General features: G+C 38.7%; 1 protein-coding gene across 1 annotated transcript in view; it reads left to right on the forward strand.

The window, feature by feature from the left end:
- Positions 1-5,112: 5,112 nt before the first annotated feature.
- The window catches only part of BMT2 (base methyltransferase of 25S rRNA 2 homolog), a 105,203-nt gene continuing 96,185 nt past the window's right edge, over positions 5,113-14,130 (forward strand). The window contains exon 1 of the mRNA XM_032304061.1: positions 5,113-5,713. Coding sequence (XP_032159952.1) covers positions 5,113-5,713 — 601 coding nt within the window. The remainder of the gene's footprint in view (positions 5,714-14,130) is intronic.

Consider the following 14,130-nt stretch of genomic DNA (forward strand, 5'->3'; position numbering starts at 1 on the left):
TTGCTGTCTGTACATCATCTTTAGGGAAGTTTTTCATATCTTCTTCCCCTTTGGTGAAGGAGGGAAGTTATTTGTTTTCTTACCATTCAGTTTTGGGAGTTCTTTATATATTCTGGATATAAGCCTTTTATGAGTCATAATAATTTCAAATGTTTTCTCCCACTCAGTGGCTTGTCTTCTGATTCCCTTAGCAGTGTCTTTTGAAGAGAGGCAAGTCTAATTTTTGTGAAATCCAAGTTATTTTTTTCTATTGTGAGTTGTACTTTATGTAATCTCTAAAAGATACATGCCTAACACAAGGTCAAAAAGGTTTTCCTCCAGAACTTTTAGTTTTAGGTTTTATATTTAGGTCTGTGTTCCATTTTGAATTAATTTTCATATATGACATGAGACATGGGCTGAAGTTCCTTTTCTTTTTTTTTTTTTTTGCGTATAAATGTCCACTTGTTCCAGCATCATTTATTGAAAAAAACTATACTTTCTCTACTAAGTGTCTTTGCAACTTTGTGAAAAAAAATCAGTTGTCTATACAAGCGTGGGTCTATTTCTGAACTACTCTTCTATTCCATTGATCTACTTTTTTATCTTTATGTTTTACATTGTGGGCTCAGGACACTTAAACATATACTATACATATATAAATATAGACACTTACATGTAATTAGGACACAAGTTCCACCAGACAATACTTACCTTCATTAAGTACAATAATAGGTGGTGGTATTTTCAGTTCTATTTTAGTTTTTAAAACTGTGGAGCACACTCCATTGATTTTATGGTCCACTATTGAATATTGGCCTAAAATTTAGAAAACACTACCAATTTAAAAGATCTCTTTCAACCTCCATACCACTATAACTGTGACTCACTTTAATTTTCTGAACACTTTGTGATATGTACCTTGCCATATGGCAGCTACTCAGATCCTTTTGAACAACATTTTTACATTTGGGACATTTCCTCTGGCATGAATGCCAGCCTAGAAAAGAGACTTAGACTCTGCTAACTATAATCTCTGGAGTGAACTCTCTATTCAGAGAAGTGCAAAACAATGAAGCAGAAGCTGCAGGGAATCTTTTGGTTTGTTAAGGGAGAGTGTGGAGGTGTGGGTATTTCAGTATTACAGTGACTGAAGTTCCATCATTTAATGTCCAACATTTGCCCTGTAAGCCAAGAAACAGTCAGTGGGGTTTGACTTAGATGTTGATCCAAGCTGTGTAGTCCCCAAATATGCCTCTTTAGTCCTTCTGGAGTGTGGGGGGCACCTAATATTCTTTAGTAGTATTTTCATTTCTTTCCTGATGATTAATGATGTTGAGCACCTTTTCTTGTATCTGTTGGCCATTTGCATGTCTTTCAAGATAAATAGGTAAAATGTATTACTTAAAAAATGTGTTTCTTACTGTGTGTCGTGGTAAAAAAGAATATTGAAAAACACGAGTCAAATCTAACCTCTTCATTTAACATATAAAGAAGAAAAAATAAACCTAGAGAAATCAAGTGATTAATGTCCTGGTGGTTAATGAAAAGCTGAAATCAGGATGCAGAAAATCTCTTAGTCCTCTGCTCCATTATAAGAACATCATCTATCACCTGGAAGAATACTTCCCATTTTCTATGTAGATATCTTCCTATATTAGTCCGGTTTGAAAATTAAATGAATTCCATTAATATATTGCAAAAATGTTGTAAATTTTATCATTGCATTAGGCACTAATTAGTGGTTTTCATGTGTTCTAGTTAATGCTGGTCTTAACACGATTCTGCATGTTAACTCTGTAAAGAGAGGTAATCTGTGCTGTTTTAAAGAATGAGGATGAGAAACCAAGTTATCAGGGGTTTAGTGCAGTCATTTGAAAAAATGCCTCTTCCTCCCAGACTGGTTTATCCTGCTCAGTGAATACTGTTGTATTCTGACATCCCTTTTTCCAACAGCCATTTAAAATAATAATGAGAGGGTGCCTGGGTGGCTCAGTTGCTTAAGCTTCTGCCTTTGGCTTAGGTCTTGGTCCCAAGGTTCTGGGATCGAGCCCTGCATCGGGCTCCCTGCTCAGGGGGAGCTTGCCTCTCCTTCTCCCTCTCCCTCTGCTGCTACCCCCCACTCTCTCTCTATCTCTCCCTCTCTCAAATAAGTTAAAAAAAAACCTCAAAATAAATAATGAGAGAATTTTTTTAAAAATTAAGATATTTATGATATATGAAATCCTGTCATCACATGGGAGGCAAAGGTGTCGATATTTTCCTGCACATAGAATAAGCTTGTTGACCGTGGCACCAAACATACTTCCCGCAGAGAACCCCTCTTAGCAGCAACTGGAATATTTTACTTAAATGGAAAATACCATTACCATTCTTCTGCAACTCTAACAGATAGAAAGCTTTTTCTGATACTACTAATCACACCAAAGGAAGGTTATAAACTTTTTTTTAAACTGTGGTCTATGACCGGTTGCCATAGTCCTCCTAAGAAAAGTCAATATTGGTTATATTGGCCTTTGCCCTATTTGAATTCATGCAAATTCAGAATAGAATCCAGCTTTTCAATTTCCTTCTTGAGTTGCTTCTCAGGAAAGTATGAAACCAAAAGGCACATTTAAATTATTGTACTCTTGGGGTGCCTGGGTGGTTCAATGGGTTAAAGCCTCTGCCTTCAGCTCAGGTCATGGTCTCAGGGTCCTGGGATCGAGCCCCGCAGTGGGCTCCCAGAGAGCCTGCTTCCTCCTCTCTCTCTGCCTGCTTCTCTGCCTACTTGTGATCTCTGTCAAACAAATAAATAAAATCTTTAAATTATTGTGCTCTTTAATTTGCTTGAAAAATGACAACTAGAGAGTCTTGAATAAGTTCCTTTTATTTGTTCTTAAATTAATATTCAATGTTAATATTATACCAGCCAGAATTGCTAGTTAAAAAACAGTGAAAAGTTCCACGTGTCTCTTAAAAACAAAGACCTTTAAAAAAACTCATTAATGATTTTGTCAGTTGTAACACATATATTTGACGAGGGTGCAGTGAAATAGACATTCATATATACTGGTAGAGGTGACAAAAACTGCCACCACCTTTCAAACAAGACATTTGACAATATATATTAAAAACTTTAACAAAGGGGTGCCTGGGTGGCTCAGTCAGTTAAGGGTCTGCCTTCGGCTTGGGTCACGATCCCAGAGTCCTGGCATTGAGCTGTGCGTTGGGCTCCCTGCTTGGTGAAGAGCCTTCTTCTCCCTCTTTCTCTCCTGTGCCTGCCATTCTGCCTACTTGTGCTCTCTATCTCTCTGTCAAATAAATAAATAAAATCTTTAAAATAAAATAAAAACTTTAACATGTTTTTATTAAAAATTTGACCCTGTGATTAAAAAATCTGACTTTCAGAAATTTAGCCTATTGAAATGTATAATTAAATAGACAAACATTTGTGTACAAGGGTGTTCATCACAGCATTATTTGGAACACGAGAAAACTGGAAACAACATACATACACTATGTTCGGAATTGGTGACTAAAGTGAGAGGCTATTCATATAATAGATGACCTTACATCCATCAAAAATATACCATTTGAAATAAAGATATACAAGCAAAAAAAAAAAAATGTTAACAGTTGCTATCTCCCAATGGTAGGTTTTCAGGTGACTTCTACCTTCCCCCCGCTTTCCTGAGATACAATTGACACCTAACATTGCGTAAGTATAAGGTGCACAACATCTTAACTTGATACTTTTGTAAAATGTAAAATGATTACCACTATCAAATTAGCTAACACCTCTATCCCATCACATAACTACCACTTCTTTGTGATGAGAACACTCAAGATCTTTCCTCTTAGCAATTTTATTTTACTCCCATATCTATTTTCCAAATTTCCTTCAGTATACACCTCTATAAGTGTATAGAGGTTTTTAAGGACTTTAAAATTCATTTGCATGTAGTAGCAGGGTGAGTTTGTTTTTTTAGTACAGTTCAGTACAAATGAAATGTAATGCCTCTTTACAATGCTTGTAACTTCCGAATATTTGCACTTTTCACCTCCCATATATATTAAAATATGGAAAGAGCCAAAACAACTCTCATTAAAACGTCTTTCTTCCCAAATGAAAAGCCCCCAAATAAGACCACGATAGCCTCAATTTATTACACATCTGTCTGTAACTTCATTATAATTAGCTCTTTTGAAGTTTATCTGTATTTGATCTGTGTGTTTACTGCGCAGGTAGGAATACATCTTCCATCATTATATTCCACCGATCATCTATCTCCATTTCCCCCTCCTGTTCTTCCTGTGTTCTAGAGAGTGTACAATGCTTTGCTCTTCAGGGTCTTTATTACTGAGAAGGTGGCATATAAAAGTTACTTAATGCAAGCTTTATTTATACTCATAAAATCATTGGTTAGAAAGTTTTTGCAACATTTTACAAACATGTAACCAACAACTGCAGTTCGGGGGTACTCTACAACCCAATACAATCCTTTAAGAGCTCTCAGCCTTTCGAGCAGAAACTTCAAGAACTAATACAGCCGACATCTCTCTGGGGAGCAGGGATGGAATCAACAACTATGCTCCTCAGGAATTTCCAAAAGAGAAGGGCAAGGAGGGGCGCTGGTGATGGTATAGGTTGCCAAACCCACCCAGGCACACTTCACGTAGACTAACCCACCAAATTAAAGGACAGGAGAACACCCAAGCCCAACTTTAAAAGCACTCAGTTCTGATCCAAATTAAATCAGGGTACATTCCCTGGGACACCTGGGCCACCACAAAAGTTCCTGAGAGCAGGTGTTGAGGGTTCTCCATCTTTTCTTTTCTCTCCACTATTACCTTCTACCGCTTTTCCTGATTCTCTCGTTTTCCCATTTCCTATGTCCCTGGCCCAGCTCTGGCACTAAAGGCATTAAGCACGGGCGGCCGGTGAATTAAGTCACTACTTGGTAGACCGCGCCCGCCAATGAAAGCATCATTGCTTGGGTCCCTCGAAGTGCAAAATTCCTGTGCTGTCGAGTCATCTCAAAAGCGCTTCCCCGCGCTATGCAGCTAAAGAGAACCTATAAGTGACAAAGCACAGCAGGGGTACAGGTAGAGGACCCCAACCGCTGAGCGTTAGAACATAATTCTCAGGGGATGGAAAAGCCGGAAGGCGCGAGAAGGCTGGGGGTACAACCAAGCCCCTACTCAGCAAACTCAGACGCGCAAGCGCGTCGCTCACAGCGCCTGCGCACAGAATCTGGAGAGGGGTGGGGAGCAGAAGGGAGCTTTGGGGCCCAGCGCTCCCACTGCCTCAGCTCCCCCGCCTCCTCCAGCTGCTCGCGGTCCCAAACAACCGGGTGCGCCGCCGGCGCTCTCCATCCATTGGCCTTTAGGCTTTTCCGTTTCCGCCCAGCCCTCCACAGTCCGCCAATCAGCTTGAGCGTTTGGGAAAGGGGCCACCTCCGAGGCCGACGCTTCGGCTCCTCTGCCTCCCCCGGCTGCTGCCTCCGCTGCTGCCACCTCCTCCGTCAGGCAGGCGTCTGCGGGGGCCCGAGGGGCGGCGGCGGCAGCGGCGGCGGCAGCGGCGGCAGCGATATGGAGCCGGAGGCCGGCGGCCGAAGCAGTGCTCGCAGGCATGGGGCTGGGCCCCCGAGCACTCCGCCGCCTCGGGAGCAGGAGCGGAAGCTGGAGCAGGAGAAGCTGTCCGGGGTGGTGAAGAGCGTCCACCGGCGGCTCCGCAAGAAGTACCGGGAAGGTAAACAGCGAGCTTGAGCGAGGGGGGAGGGGAGGCCTCATCGCCCCCAGCCCCTTGTCACCTCTCCCCTCCCCCAAGGGGCCACCATTGCAACCTGAAGGAGCTGCACGTCAGCCCCTGCCAGCGCCGCTCTCCCAGGCCCGGACGCCCCCTTCTTGGTCGAGTCCTCAGTCGGCGTCAGACGCGCTCCTCCCGCCCCTTTTTCTTCGAGGGCCCTTCAGGAGAGTTCCAGGGCCGTGGAGGAACTGAGTCCCCACCCCTTCCAATCCCCTGTCCCCAGTCGGGGTGCTGAGATTGTTGTCACTGCACACACCAACACACGCGCCCTCCCAGAAGAGGTGGAGGTCGCTCGTCGCGAGAAAGGTGAAGGTAAAACACGAAGGCAGGTAAAAGCCATTTGGGAAAGATCGAAGGAAGCGTGAGTTGCCACTCTCTCCCTGCGCTTGACCAGGCTGCTTGATTGGCTGCCCCGACAGACACCCCCGCCCCCGTTGCCTGTGGGTTTAGCCGGGCAGTGCTGGAGCTTCCTCGCATTGGTTTCCAGGGCTGCGAAGTCAGCAGGCCTTCTAGCTGACTGGACCTCACCTTGTCAGAGGGGGGAGGGGCGCCATTCATAACCCCCTCCGCCCTTCTCCAAAACCTTGATTTCGGTGGGGAAGGAAAAGGATCTGGGGCAGGTTCTGAAAATATTGTTTAGCTTTGAATAGTCTGTGTAACCACCGAGCCTCCTAGGGACACAGATGCCGGTGAAGCTGGGAACCTGCCCTATGGAAGATCTGAAGCAAAGGAAGAAGCTTTTAGAGGAGCGTTTATAGTGGGGGTCTGCAGTTGTCGTCGGTGTTTTTAAATATAGGCTTCTTAACAGAGCTGTTTTGTAGGTCACTTGACATTGGAAATTCCCAGTTTTTTACACACTCAGGAGAAATTTCTTCAGTATCAAAATGAGGGATAGCCTTCTACTTGCTCTCACTTCAGCTTAATTGCAAACTGAAAGTCAGCAGTCTTCTAGTGTTAGTTTTATAGTGAGTTAAATTTAGGATTAGACGCAACGTATGTTACAGTAACATGTAGCATCATGTTACTTTTGATTTACAAACACTTTTCAATTACTCTAGAAGATTAAAAAGAAGTATCTTTTGTTCCTTTGAATGTAGTTGATGTGTTTCCTTTCTCAAACTTTTAATTCAAAGTTTTCCTCCCTTGGCAACTCAAGCCTAGCTTTTTAAATAGCTGTTTAAATAGTCATCCTCAAAGATGGCTTATAGTTATTGTTTAATAGGTGACAATAGAAAGAGACTTATCAGGCATAGTTAAGATGTTGACATGTGTTTTTTTAAAAGAACGCTTTAACCCCCAACCCACAATTTATTCAATAAAATGAGTAGTTGTCATGGCAACCATTGCATCATTCTTGATATTCAAAGAATGCACTTACATAATGGCACTCACTGTAGATTGGAGAAATCCACTGGAGAAATGAAGAAATAAATGTACACAATTTAATTTATCATGCTATTTTGTACAGCTCTAAGTAAGTACATCTTTTTAAAGAAAAAGTTGACTAGCATATAATTGTTTCCATTTCTACCTTTTTATAATATTATTAATTTATTGGTAAATGAAGAGGTTCCACTTAAATCAACACACTAGTAATGTGTCATCGTGTGTTCAAGTGCTGTTTATACTTGATTAGTTCCCACATGTTGAAACATGTCTTTATACTTGAATATTAACCAAGGGAACTTTTGTTTATAATGAGAATTGGTCATTGGAAGTTACCAGAGCTAGAAGAGATACATGTTGTTCATAAATGAATGATCTAGTGTGCTTCTGAGCAGGTCAAGTCCTGGCAGTCTGTAAACATTTGAGTGAGACTGTTCTTTAGGCATTTTAATGCCCTGAATTCCATCAATGATCTAGATTTCTCTAGGCTTTATTCCAGGGTATTCCAGGGATACACAAAGCCCCACCAGTGAACTAGCAAAGTAAGAGATCCTAATGAGCATGTACTTCCTACTTTTATTTCTGACATGTAAGTCAAATCTTAGTTGTGATTGGACAGAGATCTGTGAAAAGTCCATCTGTGGAAAAGTCTAATTATGTACATAATCCCAAGAAAATAATTTTTTAGTGTTTTCCTTTGAGGTTTTAGTATTATAATACTGCTGGTCCACAGTGTGCAAACATACAAGTTCATTTGCAAGTCACCAGTGGTCATAAAATAATGATGTAAGTGGAGCTTAGGTGCTAGGTCAGGTTATACAGGCCTATTTAAACAGTACCTGTAAGACGATCAATGATATAAACTATACACATTTTATAACAATATTTCTATTAGAAAATGCAGTGAAAATTCCAGCTTAGAATCTTGGAATGTTAGACTGGAAGGAACCTTAGCATTTATCATTGATTCCAAAATATGACTGATCATCTGTGTGCCATTTAGAAAATTCTTGTCTTCTACCTTTGGTAGATAGTTTCATAATCCTTGTCAATGGGGCTTGGAAATTTGCCAGCCAATCTTTGGAATGCATTCCTTTTACACATGAGTGAGCCAAATCCCAAAAATATTGAAACAATTTGCTTGAAGTTTGGATAGTTCATCATTAGTACTATACATACTTTATGGAAATAATTTTTTCTTCCCAATTGCACACCTAATGGTAACTCCACATGTTGGTGAAATAGGAGGAAAATGGGAAGCAGGAATTTGTGTTAGGTAAAATGATGTAAATTGATGAGAATGGAGTAATCCATGGGATAGGTATGATGAGCTGAGTTGGGACTATATGAAGTATGGGTTTTGGGGTGAGAAATGGCAGGAGTGAGCATTGGATAACAAGTGTACAGTTAGATAATGTAGTTTTCCCTTCTCTTATATCTGGTACTGAAATTGAAAATGAATCAGGAATAACAGTGAAAATAAGATTTTCCTGCTGTGGCAGAAAAAATTTCTCTCCATCCTTTCTAGTCCATTTGCCCTACTGATGCTTGTTGATGGGGGTGAGCAGGCTTGGGGTTGGTGGTAGAGGATAGAATGGTAAAGACTAGCTGGTGGATTTAGTGCACTCTTTTTTTTTTACCACTTTTGTACCTCTTTACTCCATTTACTGCCTGTTCTCTGTCACCACTTAGAGATCCTTTGCCAATTTGTATAAAGTTAAGAATTGGAGATAATGGTCAGTGTTCTCAGCAGTGCTGTTATCTTAAGTAGTTATCAAGAGGAAATGGTAGGGAAATACCTAGCAGTGGTGAGAAGAGGTGTTTGTAGTGTCAGTCATTTATAGCTAAGGGACAGTCCTTTAGATTGAGTTTATATAAGTGGAAACATGTTTGCAGATATAGGTGTTTTCTGTCTTTGCTATACAAAATCTTAAAAATAACACCGTCATATAAGCCAGAAATATTTTAAATGTATCATAAGAGTTGTAGACAGCTTTTTAATGAGAAACAGCTAATTTTGCTTTCCAAACAGGGACTTCATTGTTTAATTCGATCTGCCTGATGAGTACATATCTAATTGAGAACTGAAGTAGAGCCATGTGTATTTTCAGTTGTCTTTGTATGTTTTTTCCCATAATCCTAGTCACATAATCCTGTTCTTAAAATGATTATTATTATGCTTGGCCATCTCTTTTTCCAAACTTAAAGTTTTCATGTAAAAAAAAATGAGAAAATGTAAAGGCTGCAGTTGTTAGAAATAAAAGTATGATTTCCATTCCGTTTAGATTTGACTTTTTAACCCATCTGTGAATGTCTTTAGTAAATTTCATCAATTTATTCACTCTGAATACTCTGAATTTACTTATTCTGTAGGCCAAAACAAATTAAAACAGTTCATCACACAAACCCATATAGCTTATAAGCCAGTCAGAGAAAAGTAAAAATGCATAATAAGCTGTTAACAGTGATATTCTTAAGGTCCCTGAATTATGGGTGATCTTTATTGTAGTTTCCCATATTAAAATCAGTGTTAGTAATAGCAATGATGATATTATAAAAGCAGTTAAGACAGATTACTGATACTGAAGCACAAAAGGAGAATACAGGGTATGTTGGTTCTATAGACTATGTCCGGAAAAAATTATGTTTTGAAGATAAATAGTTGTGAGCAGCATGTTAAGAAGCAACTACTAGTCTAGTTGACATGTTTAATTTTCTTGATTACTCACATTCTTCATAGTTTGAGAGAAGGGGTGAGCTAGAGTAACAGTTTAGGATAGGCTGAAAAATTACTATTGTGATTGTTATTCTTTAACAAACACATGAAAGAGAATTGGCAAGGAGGGAAAAACTTGAATTAGAAATTTTTTTTTAAAGATTTTATTTATTTATTTATTTGACACAGAGAGAGATCACAAGTAGGCAGAGAGGCAGGCAGAGAGAGAGAGGAGGAAACAGGCTCCCCGCCAAGCAGAGAGCCCGATGCGGTACTCGATCCCAGGACCCTGAGATCACGACCCAAACTGAAGGCAGAGGCCCAACCCACTGAGCCACCCAGGTGCCCCTGCATTAGAAACATTTTTAAACTAACACCAAAAGGTCTAAAAATGAAAGAATGAATATAATATTAGTGGTTTTCCTGAAACAAAGTTTTGAAATTGTTTTTAATATTAGGATAACAGACTTTTTAATTGAAATTTTTAATTTGTTTTTCCTTCTATGGTCTTCACCACTACTTTAAAATACTAACCAACTCCATGACCCCAAAAAACTTAGAACAGGTTTTCTTTCTTTCTTTTTTTTTCTCTTTTTTAAAGTGAAGTTTTACTCTGTTTTTTTTTTTCCTTTGTTTTTAGTCATGCCCATTCTGATATAGAATCAGAAAGTGCTGCTTTGTGATAGAATGTTTATTTAGTTAGCAAAATAAGTAAGGTGAACACTTTCCACAGAAGAGCTTTCTTAACTTTACACAAGGAGAGTGGGAATTGCCATTCTCTCAGGGAGAAAAAATGAAGGGTTTAATAATTAGTAATGCTAAAAGAGAACATTGACTGGTAAATAGTCATTTCAGTGAGAGGCATATAGTATATTAACTATTTGATTTTGTTATTATTGGTCATCATTGTAGTAAGGTATCTTTTTAGGGTTTTGGTTTTTTTACATCTCAAAAGGTACAGTAAAATTAAGTAGATCCTCTTGATTGGTGTAGAGCCTTTTCATTGTTCTGTGGGGAAAAAAAATAACAAATGCAATGGATCTTAGCCTTGGTTCCACATCATTATCATCTGTGGAAATTTGTGAAACATAGGCATATGTATTTGAAAGCTCCATAGGTTATATAATGAACAGAGGAGTTAAGGAACGCTGAACTCTAAAGTACTGTAGAATAAGAAAGAACCGGAAGAAAGGAGATCACCTAGGAGACCCTTAAACTGATCTGATTTAGAGTTAATCATAGCATCAATAACAACAGTGATCATGAATACAGAGAAAGATACACCAAAGAATTTTTGAAGGTCAGAGTAAGTAGTTTCAGTGAAGGTAAAGGGGAAGAGTCAGAGATGATGTCAAGGTTTGTTTTCCAGGAAAATTTAAGTACCCATTTTCCTCTGTTTTGGAAATGTGTATGGGTTGGGATGGGAGCAGGGAGAACAGAATAAACAGGTTGGTTTGTCATAGGGTTGGTGTAATTATTTAGTTTGAAATATATCCTTTGGAAGTATAGGATTGGAAGGCCTTCTGTGGAAATTGAAGTTTGAGGCCATATGAACTGACCCACAGAGTGATAATAATGTGTAATTGAGTACAGATCCTTGGAAGACACCAGTGGTGTCCAATTTTACATTAGCGTCCCTCTTTCTGTCTTGTGCTCCCATACCACAGTTGTGCTTGCCTTTATTGTATTTATCCCTTACCAGTTCAGTTACCTGTCTTTCCCACTAACTTTAGTTCCTTGAGTAGGACTGTGCCTTTTGTTTTTGTATCCCTAGTATGTAGCATTATGCTTATAAATTTAAAGTACACACAAAAAGAAAGATGCATATGTAGCTATTTCCAGATAGTCGGGTTTAATCTTTTTTTTTTTTTTTAAAGATTTTATGTATTTATTTGACAGACAGAGATTACAAATAGGTAGGCAGAGAGAGAGAGGAGGAAGCAGGCTCCCTGCTGAGCAGAGAGCCTGATGCGGGGCTCAATCCCAGGACCCTGGGATCATGACCTGAGCCGAAGGCAGAGGCTTTAACCCACTGAGCCACCCAGGCACCCCAGGTTTAATCTTTTTATAATCATTTGTATTTTTAAATTGTAAATTTGGGGTACAGTTTTTTTGGTAAAGAATTTATGGTCATGGCTTCTTGTATTTAGTAGTTAGATTAATTTTACTCTTCTAAAAATGCTTGAAATTATCAATGTAAACATATTGCTTTTCTATAGTTAAACTGTAAATAGTGGAGAATATGGATACTGTAAAATGCCTTGTTCTTAACATTTGGTAAATGTTCATGGAATCACCTTGCCTTATTTTACTGTATACTGTGAATTTCTCTTTGTTATTTGCTACTCCTCTTTCCCTACCTATTGGTTCCTACATACTAGTGTCAGCCAAAGATTAAAAAAAATAAAAAAATAAAAAGTTTTATCCAAACAGAAAAAATGAGAACTATTAAGGTTATTGTATTGTGTGTCTGTGTGTGTTAGTATTAGAAGATGTAATAATTTTGTTTGAGTGTATATTTACTTATGTACTGTAACTTCAAAGATAAAAGTCTTTCAGCCTCAATATCAACCTCCTAAATTTTGGGGGTGAAATTTGCACTAATTGCAAAATGCAAACATCTGAGAACCACTTATATAAACTATACTAATTTATTATGCTCTAAGTGTGGGTATATTGATGCCCGTTGCAAGGGTTATTTTAAAATAGATGGATAATCACCATGCATCTGATCATCCCCTTTTCTCATTTATAAAGCAATTTCTCTATTTAATATAGAAATTATTAGTCCAATTTATACAGAAATTAATTCTCAGAAGGTTGTTCATAAGTCCTTTGTTTACACTAAACAAGTAATCTCTGTGGTTGTACATATATCAGTAAATTTGTTTTATAAGGGAATAACAGATGTTGATGCCATTGATTCTGACTTTTCTTAATTTCTTTCCATCTCATGTATAGGATATATTCAGAGTTTTACATTTTGAATTAACTATTTTTATCATAAATATGTTTATAACAAGAGAATGCTCCAAACATAAGATAGACTGTAGACTAAAATACGTTTGTAGATACTGAGTTTTATCCATGCAGTGTTTTGTTTTTTAATTTGACTCTTCAGGATGCCCTAACCCTCACTAATCTATATATTATTTCAAGAGGTGTTTGAGTTTACAGTCTTATCATAGACCTGTGGTTTTGAGCCATCACTGCACAGTGGCTTTATCTGAGGAGCATTAAAATAGCCAGTTCGCACTCCTGATCAACTAATTTAAACTTCTGGGTGATTTCAGCGTGCAGCCAGAGTTGAAATCATTGCCAGAAATCTAACAATTAATGCAGTTGCAGAGACTAAATAATTGCATTTGACTGACAAAAGACCATTTGTTTGTAGCAAGTAGTGTCAGTGCTACTTGTTCTGGTGCAAAGCTTTGCTCATATCTGTGAATATTCATAAATTAAAAACTGGTAAAGAGCAGCAAGGTGGTGTGGTTGGTTAGAAGCATGGACTTTGGCAGTTGACTGCTAGGTTTGATGTGTACCCTTGAGAAGTTTACTTAGTATCACTGTACTTCAGTTTCCTTATCTGTAAAGTAAAAGATCTGCCTCAGTGGGTTGGTATTAGAATTAAATGAGTTAATATTTGTGAAGTACTTAAAACAGTATTTGCAACATAGGAAGCATTAAATTTGTTACATACATGGTTTAAGAAATAAAAACGTATATCTTAACTATACTGCCTGGGTGCATTTAAGGGCTATAACATTGAAGATTATTGGCTGGTTCCTGGAATTTCTACCAAGACTGCTCTGTAGTCTTTGTCTTCTTCAGTATTAGAATGGCTGTAACATGTTTTTTCGCCCCCATCCCCCCACCAGCCCTGACTGCTTTGCTTCTTATATTTCTGTTTTTATAAGAAAGGTCTGACCTTAGTACATCACAGTATTGGGTTTTTTCCCTCATCAGAAAAATGACTAGTCATGACATGTTGGATATAAGATGCAGGTTTTCAGGTGTTCTATGTTTGAATCTCAGAAGCTCCTTCTACATCACACACCATGGATGTTTTGTTCCCCTTTAGGTGTGTCACTGTATCAGGTACTCAGGAATCCTGAGAAGCCTGGTTTAACTGTGTTTGTGAGACACTCTAGACCAGAACACTTGTCTTAATGCCATACATAGAGTGGCTGTTGAACTTGTTTCCACTTGGTCATGAGTTATCTGCTTATCTCATATTAGAGAAAATGATCTTTAAAGG

The sequence above is a fragment of the Mustela erminea genome, chromosome 11 (genome assembly GCF_009829155.1).
Source record: "Mustela erminea isolate mMusErm1 chromosome 11, mMusErm1.Pri, whole genome shotgun sequence".
Classification (NCBI taxonomy): Eukaryota; Metazoa; Chordata; class Mammalia; order Carnivora; family Mustelidae; genus Mustela; species Mustela erminea.